This window comes from Chaetura pelagica, unplaced genomic scaffold (assembly GCF_000747805.2).
Source record: "Chaetura pelagica isolate M959 unplaced genomic scaffold, ChaPel_1.0 scaffold109, whole genome shotgun sequence".
In the NCBI taxonomy this organism is placed as follows: domain Eukaryota; kingdom Metazoa; phylum Chordata; class Aves; order Apodiformes; family Apodidae; genus Chaetura; species Chaetura pelagica.
Window position 1 is genome coordinate 9,324,165 of NW_009970725.1, and position 11,298 is coordinate 9,335,462.

At 40.0% G+C, this 11,298-nt stretch overlaps 1 protein-coding gene across 1 annotated transcript in view; it reads right to left on the reverse strand.

The window, feature by feature from the left end:
- GREB1L (growth regulation by estrogen in breast cancer-like) overlaps positions 1–11,298 on the reverse strand; it is a 63,580-nt gene that overhangs the window by 47,258 nt on the left and 5,024 nt on the right. The window contains exons 3-6 of the mRNA XM_010006843.1: positions 9,193–9,369; positions 5,966–6,142; positions 3,859–3,981; positions 359–493 (exon numbers count right to left, since the gene is read on the reverse strand). Coding sequence (XP_010005145.1) covers positions 359–493; positions 3,859–3,981; positions 5,966–6,142; positions 9,193–9,369 — 612 coding nt within the window. The remainder of the gene's footprint in view (positions 1–358; positions 494–3,858; positions 3,982–5,965; positions 6,143–9,192; positions 9,370–11,298) is intronic.

Genomic DNA, 11,298 nt, shown 5'->3' on the forward strand with positions numbered 1-11,298 from the left:
ATATATACCTGTTACAAATGCAGAACAACACACAGCTCTCAGTTACTTAGGCAAGAATCAGTGTCACATGAAGAGGTGACTTTCATGCTCCCTTAGGTATCTTAAAAAATGCGAAGAGGGATATGACATGCACTTTAACCAGAATGTCAAATCTGAAAGCTAATGTCTTGCTCAGTTTGGGGAAAATAACAGACATGGAAATTTCTTGTGCAGAGGACTGCAAGAATATGAGACTTTTGGAGAATGCTACTGAATATTTTCCTTTCTTTTTTCCACCAAAAAGATGACTCCATTTTTTCTTGGCTGTTAGGCTGATAAACCCCGTGGCTCTCAGCTGTCCTGGAAAGCAAAGCCATACCTGCAGCAAATGTCTTTCCTACGAGCTGTACTGACAGAGCCAGAGGTTTCACAATGTTCTTGCTCCGGGATGGGTCTTGAGTTCCACTTAAATTAACAGCAGAAGATGACTTTGCTGGACTGAATACTGAAGAATCTAAGAAAAGAAGTTGTTTAATTAAATACTGATTAAAAACTGTATATATGTATATGCATATATAACTTGTATTCTATACACATGAACAGTCATAGACATCTATCTAAACATGTTTCTGCACATAATGCAAATTCCTTTTACACTCCCAAAACATCGTAATGTATCAGTATCTTGTAGGAGTAGTAATGAACATTAACTGGGTATTTCTATAGAATTTCATAATCTACTGATTGATCTCTTTCACAGTGCTTTGTATTCACACACACTGTAGAAAGGTCTGTCTCACTGCTCCTCAGAATACAGCTGTGGGATAGGCAAGTAAACACAACCATCCCATGTTACAGATGAGAAAACTAAGACAAAGAGCTAACTTGCATTGCCTCCAGAAAGCACAGGGAATTAGCACTGAAACTCTATCACCTTTAGATTTTCAAGAACAAGTCATTGAACCTCTGTGATACACAGCTGAGCTTGACGTAGGGCAGAAAAAAAATCAAATATGTAACCTCTTTAAAGCAGTAATGTCTATAAGGCTATGAAAAGTGTACGTGCATTTACAAGGCTGGGTGAGAAATGAAGGGTATCTGAGCCCAAACTCCTTGCATGAATTATCAAGCAGCTACTCCTCAGAGCACTTTACCAAGGCTGAAAAATATTAGCCCTAGATGGATAAACTGAAAGAAAAAAAATCGAATACTTGCGCAGTATAAAACTGTAAACCAGAACTGATTCCAAGCCACTTGGCATGCAGGACCTTTTTTTACATCAGGCATTTAATATCTGCAGATTACTTCAGGAAAAATTGGACATTGGGATGCTGATACACTGAAAAACCCAAATTCTTAAAACCAAGATGAAAGAATATTAACTCAGTGTCTGTCCAGAAAGTAATCTGCAGCAAGTAGGCTACGTTCACCTAGAGATGTCCTAGTAAAACAGCCAGGGAAAGAAAACAGAAGGCAAAGACCAACTTGATCTGCCAAACGCATTCACCCTCAGGCCACACACCATTTGGCAAAGGAGGGTGGAGAAGAGTTTGCTTTGCCCAGACATAGTAAATGAGATGGGGAACAAACACAGAAGCCTCTGCTACTGCTGTTCCACCAGAAAACCTTGTGGATGTTTAACAGGAGATTTGCTGAATGGCTAACAAAATAGACCAGATATGGGGCTTTGGAAGAAAATGCTGGTCTCTCATTAAATATGAAGTAGCAAATATGTAGGGTTAAAGCCTTCCTCAAAGTAAACAGTCCAGACCTTTGTTTTTTCTTTCTCACTAGTTTGAATACACTTTCTTGAAATTTTATCTGTGAATACAGATGTGGCTGTTATATGTTTAAACATCACACCAGGACCTAAGCAGAACTTTTGGTACTACCAGTAGTTAAAATCGTTCATCTTTCTATTATAAAACCCTGCTTCTAGATGCTTAGCACCCCTTCGACACCTGAATTGAAGTTTTCCCTCTTTTGCATCTGCCTAAATCTGGATTTGTTATTCTGTTCATGGTTTCAGCCATTTTTGCTTTGCCAGTTGCCTCTCCTCCCCAATGGAACTGCATCTTCCTGAGCTGTAGTTTTGAAATGGGGACCCAACACTTGAGTGCTGTGTCATGGTCACACCATACTGTCATCTTTAACTATGGTATTTCAACATTCTCTTGTGCTCTATTTTCCATCACGGAATTACCATTTCAATGCAGTGCTCTGAGTGTGCCCACAACTGCCTGCCTACAGGTTTCTTCTAGAACTTGGGAGTATGAACAGCTCACTTCCAAGGTCAGAAAACAGAATTGCTTCTACAACATTAAGTGGGTACGAGTTGACAATAAACTGAAAACGATGGCAGAAACTCGATAATAAGTACTCCTGCTTTAAAACAACTGAGACTTGAACTCAAAGTACAGCTATGCAGACCCTAGGAGGAAAAAGTCAGACCTCCATCATAGGCAATACATGCCAGAATTCACACCACCAAAAAAAGGTGCCCTCCCCCCTTCTCCCAGTCTCAGGGAATTCGTATGTATGCATGTGACATTATCTTCACTAGAAGATAACAGCAGAAGGAGATGAAAAGGTTTTGACAACCGTGACCTAAGAGTACAAACAGTGACACGTAGAAACACCAAGCAGACTGAAAAATACAGTGAGTGATAAGGAGAAAGCCGTATATAAAAGGTGTATCTATTAACTTGGCAGGTACAATAGAAGACAAAGCTGCGTAAATATTGGATCACTTGTTGTTACAAATAAACAGATTTTCCTATAGCTGCACAGTTCTCATGCCAGGATCTGGAAGCCAAGGGACCATGCAATGAAATGCAGATTTTTAAAACATCACTATGATTTAGTTTTCACCAAAGCCTAAAGCATACAGCTTCCTTAACAGAGAGGGGTAACCACCTGGGGAAAGCGTCTCTGAACATACTGATCAGTGATTACAATTTCATAAGAATGCCTATGTTGTTTGTTATTCCTTTCTAACATACTTTCTAAGTGGAAGAAGGATTTTACCAATCTTGGCTTTTCCTCTGCATTTCATACTCCTCTGGTACCTCTTATCAACCAATTACAACAATGAAGATTGAGTTTTCTCCTGTTTTTAATTTATTTTTTTTAACAGCACAAACAGACACAAAAACATGTAACAGTGCAGATGAAGCTGCAAAAAAGCAATGAGAAACAAAGCTCAAAGAAAAGCAATCTGGCTATCTGCAATTAAAAAATAAAATTTTAAGATACTGCTTGTCAGCCAATGTCCACTTGATTTTTAAAGTTTCTCCTTGTTTAAGTATGTCACTAATAGCTTTCCAGATGTTAAAGAAGAGTCCAGGAAGACCCCCCTGCTGAGTCTTGAGTTATGAGGTGCATGCTAAGTCACATAACACAAAACTACCACATGTGTATGGGGAAATTGCTATTCTGAGTACACTCTTGTGTGAAATAAATTTTAAATAAATAAGCAAGGAAATATATAAAAGCTGCCCCCCTAACCCCAAAAGGAGATTATGTTCCTTTTCAAGACAAATAACCTAGTCTATATGCTGAGGAAACACCTCCCTGTAAATCTGTAGTTGAAGTTTTTTGAGATCCACACAAAAGAAATTAAACATACACAGAATCAAATAAAGGAATCAAAAGACTTTAGTACTTTTTAATCGACTGCTCTTATGAGGACTAAGCTAACCTTCAGCCTCACCTGGGTCTTAATCTTTCACATAGCCAATTTGGCAAGGCATCCTCCTCACTGCAGTCTATACACGGCTTGAGGTAATTACCCAGTTGTTCACAGCATCCCTGAACCAACAATATCTGAGGTAACTTACCACCCCCAATGGTTATCTTTATAGCACTTTTAGCTCCTACCTGTCTGAGTGAACCCTGATTTGTATCCATTAGCTGATCCACCCTCTGGGGTCGTGGACGGTGACACCGAAGGATTTGGTTTAGCAGAGAGGCTAGCAGCAGATGATTGCCTGCTTCTACATTCTGCAAACGAAGCAGCTACAGTACATATTAACAAGGCCTGCCTTCCAGTAGCGACAGTTCAGCAACACGGCGGCGAAAGGTGACAAAATGTTACAAAAGCATACAAACAGCACGGACAACAAACAGCAGCAAACGGCAGCATCCAAGGGAAATTCGGGCTCTCGGAGCTTAGTCAACTTTGTCTTCTAATTAAGAAAACCTCCCTGGGGTCCACTCAGAGGGCCAGGCAAATACAGACCAGATGCTGCAAAATGGCAAGAGCCCTCAGATGGCAGCTTCCAGGAGATCTGACGGCATTGGACATACCCCAGGAAACACTCAGCAACTCCTGTGGCACAACCTTTATAAAAACTGTCACTTGTGGCCCTTTAAAAGGAGAAATTTTGCTGAAACCCAGATTCTTGGTGTGCCCTCAGGGTCTGTTTGGATGAAAACTAAGTTGAGGGAGGAGAAAGTGACCTTAGAAATCACACATTAATCCATTTTTTTAACTGAGATCTAACCAGTTTTTGTTTGAAAAGAATGGGGTGTTTAAGAGCATTTCTCTTCTTCTAACCAAACCTTTAATGTATGTAAAGAGTGAAGGGTTACCAGACCAATGGCTTCAATAAGGGGACAGGGCCTATCAAAATCATGCCCATAAGGCTGATTCTTGGTTGATTTTCTAAACTTCTATAGGTGCTCAAAACACTTGCATTCAGTTGATAACCAGACGTGACCCCAGCATCTGTCTCTTCCACATCTTCACATTTGTGATCAGAAGAAGGTTTTAAATAGTTTTTAAGTGCATTAGCCCTTACAGCATTTACCAGGACATACACCAACCCCACCTGTGTAAGTGTTGGGGAGGAGTTTCAGAAAAAACATTCCAAAATTAAAATAAGGTTTGCCTTTTCTGTTTTTGGAACTTCAAAAGGAGACTACTACGTTAAAGCTATCTGTAGTTTCTGTGGAAGATGCAGCTGAAAAACACATCCACTCTAAAGCAATAGTTACTTTTACTTGGAACTGAGAAAAGCAGCTGAAACCAGGATCCCTTTGAACCACAAACTGATACAGTACTATAATCACTCATACAGCTCAGTGATAACCATCTCTCTCTGGTGTCATGCTGCCATTCACATAAGGATGTGAGTCTTCAGATGCATGTCAGTCCTCCTGTGGAGCTTCTCCTCTCCTCACATCATCCTCTCTGGAACAACAGGCACCAGCTTGAGCTCTGTCATTACCGAGTGAGACCACAGCTGAGGAAGACAGGCAGTCTGCATATGCACCAATTTAGCAGACAGCAAGCAGGCAAATAATTCTCAAGGATCCTTGAGTCTTTGTATGGCTCTAGTTCCAAACACCTGCATCCTCTAGTAACAGCTCCGTGACCACCTTGCCTTGGGATCACAAATGTCATCTCTAGCACGTAACAATATTGCACAGGCTGCTGTGGTAGAGGGTAAACCTAAGTGTAAAACACACTGTAAATGGAAAGAGTATGCAAGATTTCTCCTCTTTTCCTGGGATCAGTGACCTGAACTTTCTTAATCTCATGGCATGCCAGCTGTCCTCAGGCATTAGACATTGAATTGCACCTGCAAAGATGAACAGCAGTGGAAAGCCACTGGTAGAGTCCTGGCTACGAGTCATCTTGCTTCAGGCACAGAAAAGAATCAGCAGAGTAAGCAACCTCATTTCTACTACCAAGATGACTGCACATCGTAAGAGGGGCAGATTTAGGGCTCCCACTGAAGGTATGAGGAGACAGAGGAAGACCATTTGTGATTGCATGGTTACTAACAAGACTTAAATAAACCTCTTCGGCAAAATTCAGACTTCAGTGAAATCAGTGGGAATTTGTCCTTCAAGTAGTAAAGAAGCTAATTTCCTATAGTTCCTTTTGAATGCATACATTTTTAACAGCAACTTACAATTTTTCATTCACCATCACACTAATATTATTAAAAACTTCTAGGTGACTGGGCACCTTTATTACCTTTCCAGCATATAAGGGGTCCCTTTGACAGTACACCTTGGGAGCTTCTTACTAGGTAGTACTTTAAGTGCTTCTGCTTCTTTGGCTGAGTGGTTAATTTCAGGTTGATATGATTGGAAAACTCTGTGAAGTACCGAAATCCTCTTTCTCCACAGCCTATACAATTCCCAGAAAATCCTGGAAGAATGAAGCAGAAGACATACATACAGATTAATGAATTGTGCTATCTCCTAGGAACAAGGCCATTTTAACCTACCTGTACATCCAGATCAGAGTGACTGGACAGACAGAAGGCTTCAGTAGATGCCCTGCTCCACACGTGTGTCAGGCAGCAGCCAAACACAGGCAGAGTTTAGTCTTAGCTTTTCTGAAACTCTTCCATCTTTCTAAGTCATATTAACTTATGCCAAAATCCTACCACAAATTTTCCACTCTACACAGTGCAGAGAGAGGAATAAGCACTCTGCAGGTGAAGAGCTATGATGCCAGGCTAGGGAAGTCCCATAAGGAAAAAAAAAATATCAATTTTTTCTACATTAAAAAAACCCATGGGTTTCAAGCTGCACGTATCTCTGTCAAAACAAATGGGTAAATCCATAGTGGACCCTGCAACTTCTTGTGACTAAAATTAACCTTAAAACCTAATAAATTTTCTCTGAGACTCCTTATACAAATACGAAGCATTTTCCAAGTAAGCTGGACCTTACAGCTCACTAAAGTCTTAAAAGCAAACATCTGATGCCAAGATTTGAATGGGAAAAGTCAGGAGTGTTTCAGAAATTTTTTTAAAATCTACAACCTCTCATTAAAGCAACAGATTTAGGAACACAGATGAGGGACTGCTCTTCTGCAATATTTTCAACTTGGTTTCATAGAAAATGGTGAAATTTTGAGTTGGGGTCTGGAGGACAGGCTTCAGGCTGAGGATTAGAAGCACCCTTGATTTCCAGTGCCATTGACAACTATATTAATGGAATACTGCATATAGATGGCACCAGTCTAGTCTAACATCTCCCAGAACAAAGCACAAGGCATGTTCTGAAATAGGTCTGCCTTAAAATCCTTGTTGTTTGAATAAGCCCTCTATTATTTAATGCTGAAGAGTTAAACTTGCCACTCCAGTCATCTATGAATGGCATTCAAATCTTAATGAAGAAATATTTTCTATTATTTCTAGAACATCAACAATGATTTATGATAGTGCTGGGCAGATTAATACCTAGAAAAAATGTTGTGGGTTTGTTGTGTTGGGTTTTTTTTCCATTTACTAATTGGTTCAAGATCTGTAACAGAACCAATTTTTCATCCTCACTGCTGTCCTCATTTTTCACAAAGCAAAGAACCTTGGAGAACATTGGCTCTTATACTCTGCTGCCAGCCAAATTCATAATTTTATGAAAAAGATACTCAGTCTTTTTGACAATATGCCTTTTTCCATAAAACTCTTATTAATTAGGCCATTGTCTTTTGCCTTACTGTGCCTCATTATAATCTTATATCATCATGTTGCTGAGAATACCAAGAACTAGATTTCTTCATCCTGTGTCTCCTGGGACCAAATCATCCTTCCCTCCTTTCTTATGAAGACAGGCTGGGAGTTGGGACTGTTCAGCCTGGAGAAGTGAAGGCTCTGGGGAAACCTCATAGGACCTTCCAGTACCTGAAGGGCCTACAGGAAAGCTGGGGAGGGGCTTTTTACAAGGGCTTGTAGCAATAGGACCAGGGGTAACATTTTTAAGTTGAAAGAGGATAGATTTAGGTTAGACATTAGGAAGAGAGTCTATCCTGTAAGGGTGGTGAAGCACTGGAACAGATTGCCCAGGGAAGTTATGGATGCTCCATCCATGGAAGTGTTCAAGGCCAGACTGGATGGGACTTTGAGCAACCTACTCTGGTGGGAGGTGTCCTTTAAGGTCCCTTCCAAACCAAACCATTCTGTGATTTTATGATTCTCCCTTGCAACCCAGAGAAACTACAGGCCTAGAGGCATTTAAATATATAACATCAGCAATGCCAGAGCGGAGTCATGAATCACTAGGCTCATTGTCAAATTACATCAGAGATGATAGATGGGTACAGAGTTGTGGTGCAGGAGAGAAAGGCTTACCGACAAGACAAGTAGTACCACATTTAATCAGACTAAATACCAGCTGTCTGTCTATCAGATATTTTTAATTGAACAGCTCTTGACACTCTCCCTGTTCAATGGGGGAGCAGCTCCTCTGAGGATGGCAGTATACTCCAGAGTACCCCACTGTCCCATGTCCCCAGTTGTACCCAGCAAGGACACATCACATCACAACTCCCAATCTAACTCAGGCCTGTGGGATTTTTACCTAAGGTTCAAAAATTTACAGTGTGTAGTGGCATAATAAATGGGTCTAAGGGATAAACAACATTATAACACAAAAGTACAAAATGAGGTGGTTTTGATAGTTATGCAAAAGATTGTTGGTCTGGACTAGAATTTGAGCAGTGTGGTTAAGTCAGAGTATTTATGCTTTATTGTAATTTCTTCCCTGTTGAAAGGCCTTTCTGAATATATTCTAGGCAGGACAATGACTAGAGGGAGAAATGAGAGAGTAAATTCAGGCTAAAGGAGACAAAACACATTAAATCAGTTTTACTAGCCTGTTAAAATGTGTAAAAGTTGTGACCCAGACAGGAAATCTAGGTGCACATATGCCTGTCTTCAATCACAAGAAGCATTCTTGGATTAAAATGTAAAGCACATAAATGACGTAAATGCTTTTTTTTTTCCCCTCTGTGTACTAGGTTTTGAGAAGCAAACTGCCCTCAGAGCTCCTATTGCAAACAATGTGTCTGGTGGAGCCAAGGGCAGACTTGGCCCCTTAATCCACAGAAAAATAGATAGCTCATCTTCTACAGTTGTATGAGCATATTTCTTCATAAATTAAAATCCTGTAAGCATCAGTAGAGATAAACAATTTGTGGATAGCCCACATATAAAATGCCAGGGCTGCAACTGACTTCTGCCCACACAGAAATAACCAAGCTTTGATTGTGGCTAAATGCAGAATCAGGGACTTTTTTTTAAATGGGCTCTCAAAGCAGGTTCAGCTACGGATTTGAATTTAATTAAAACAAGCCTCTCCTTCAACATATTTCTAATAGAAGGTCATTAGCTGAAATGACTTTAGGTAATTTTGAACTGACCTTTTTCTCTGAATTATTATGACACAAAGAAAAGTAAAAAAACCTCTTACCTAAAAGTGCATTTTTTCCTTGATCATCTGGCAAAAACCGCCTGTCAACAGCGCAGACTAGAATGTGCTCAGGAAGGTTGGGAGATTTGGCTCCTACTAACAGGAAGCCTGCTGGGATATCAATTTGCTCCATGCACAGAGATACTAACCGTAAATCCTTGCCTGCTTGACAAAAACCTAAAAAACAAACCAAAACAAATTATAAATCTTCAAAGGATTTTGTTTAATTTTCTTCTTTTTATCAGTTACAAAAGCAAATGGGGCTTCAGAACCTGATGCTGTAACTGGGGGTTTTAATATGTCCTTTTTAAGAGAAACAGAGGAACTGGAGATAGCATCTCATCAGATCCACTAGTTCTGGGTTTCAGAGACCATAGATAAACGTGATTTTAGAGATCCTGAACACATTCAGGCAGAGACCTGAGTCTCTAAAATTAGACATCAAATGGCTCATAAACTCAATTTTTAAAAAACATTCAAAATAAGAAGGAAAATTTGTGATTCTGTTACAGAAAAGAGCTCTTAAAACATGCCAAAGAATGTTTTTTCTTTGCCAAATTTCAGCTCAGAGTCTTTTCAAGAGAACCAGTTTTGTCTCTACTACTTGTAACAGGCTGGCATTGGTACACAAACAACACTATGTCATACAAAGGAATGATAAAATTGTTCACTGAAGTTAAGCACTGATTACTAAAGGAAAATTATTTTTAAATCTAATTTTCAACTTGTCTATACATTTTAGGAATTCCAGCAAGTAAAAGATTAATTCACTGGTTTTAGAGATGAACACCATGTCTTCTGTAAGTCTGCAATTTAGTTTCTTGAAGTCTCAATAGACTTCCAGTCTCCAATTAGGTTTTTTCCCACCCAAGGCCACATACCTACACAAAATAAGAACACAACATTGTTTCTTGTGCAACTGGTCAATATGCGGCCACAACCAGTGGCAAAAGTGGACAAAAGAGGAGACTGGAGTGAGCTTCCTCTGTTCCACACCCTGCAGTGAGCAGGTGGCAGGCTGGGACACAAAACAAGCACAGCAGGGCAGTCCAGGAGGTCCTGTGGGTCCAACCCTGTTGTTCAAACCAGAGCCAACTTCAAAGTTAAATTATTTGGACTAAGCAAATTAACAACATTAAAAGACTCTGCCATTAGCTTCAGCACAAGCCTTACAGGGATCAAAATCACCCATCACTTTCTTGCGCAGCTTTATCATATTATTTGTACTGAGTATTTCTACTTCCAAGCTAGGGAACGACAGGTGTGAGAGAAAGCAACAGGCATGTGGCTTCCCCCACAGGAAAGGAAACTATCACACCGGGCCTTCCACTTTCCCCTAGGCAGAAGTCAATGAAAGCACCACCAGGTTTTAGGAAGAACAAAAGTCTTACATTGTGTTCCCTTGCAACTCTCACCTCTCCAGCTGCAAGATCAGTGCTACAGTCTGGCCTCACACCTCTCCCAGCAGCAACTGGCAGAAACCCCCCTACCGATTTCAGGATGTCCAAAGACATCACACATTCATTCACTGACCATCTCTCTTTCTCTACAACCATAGAAATACCACAACACAGACAAGACATCATAAATCAATATTTCAAAATAAAGAAAAAAATTTAAATAACATGTCCTGTTTTAATATTGTTCAAAACAAACCTATGAAACTCTATTTGAAATTGGTATCTAAGTAAGATTCAGCTAGTGCTGTATACTACCTACATGTAATTTAAAATATCATATAAGTAGTCCATAGCTGTTACAGAAATTGTAAGGAACAATCAAATCACTGGAGAAGAGAGTGATTAAGCAACTGGGAACATGATGTGATCACACCTTAACCAAGAGTCACTTCAATCACTATTAATATCTGTCTCTGCACTCTTACCCACTGTGCTAAAACCCCTACTTTAAAACTTCAGCAAAGATGGTGAAAGCTAATGTTGTTTTTTGCTTTTATCTAAAAATTGTACCAGGCAAAGGGCATGAGAGGAGAGGAATGCACAGAGTCAGCTAGTATGAACTTCCTGGCAAGCAGCAGCTTGCTGAAAACAGGGCCTGATACAGGTTCAGTCTTGTGCCTACACCCACGATATCTGCTGAAACAGA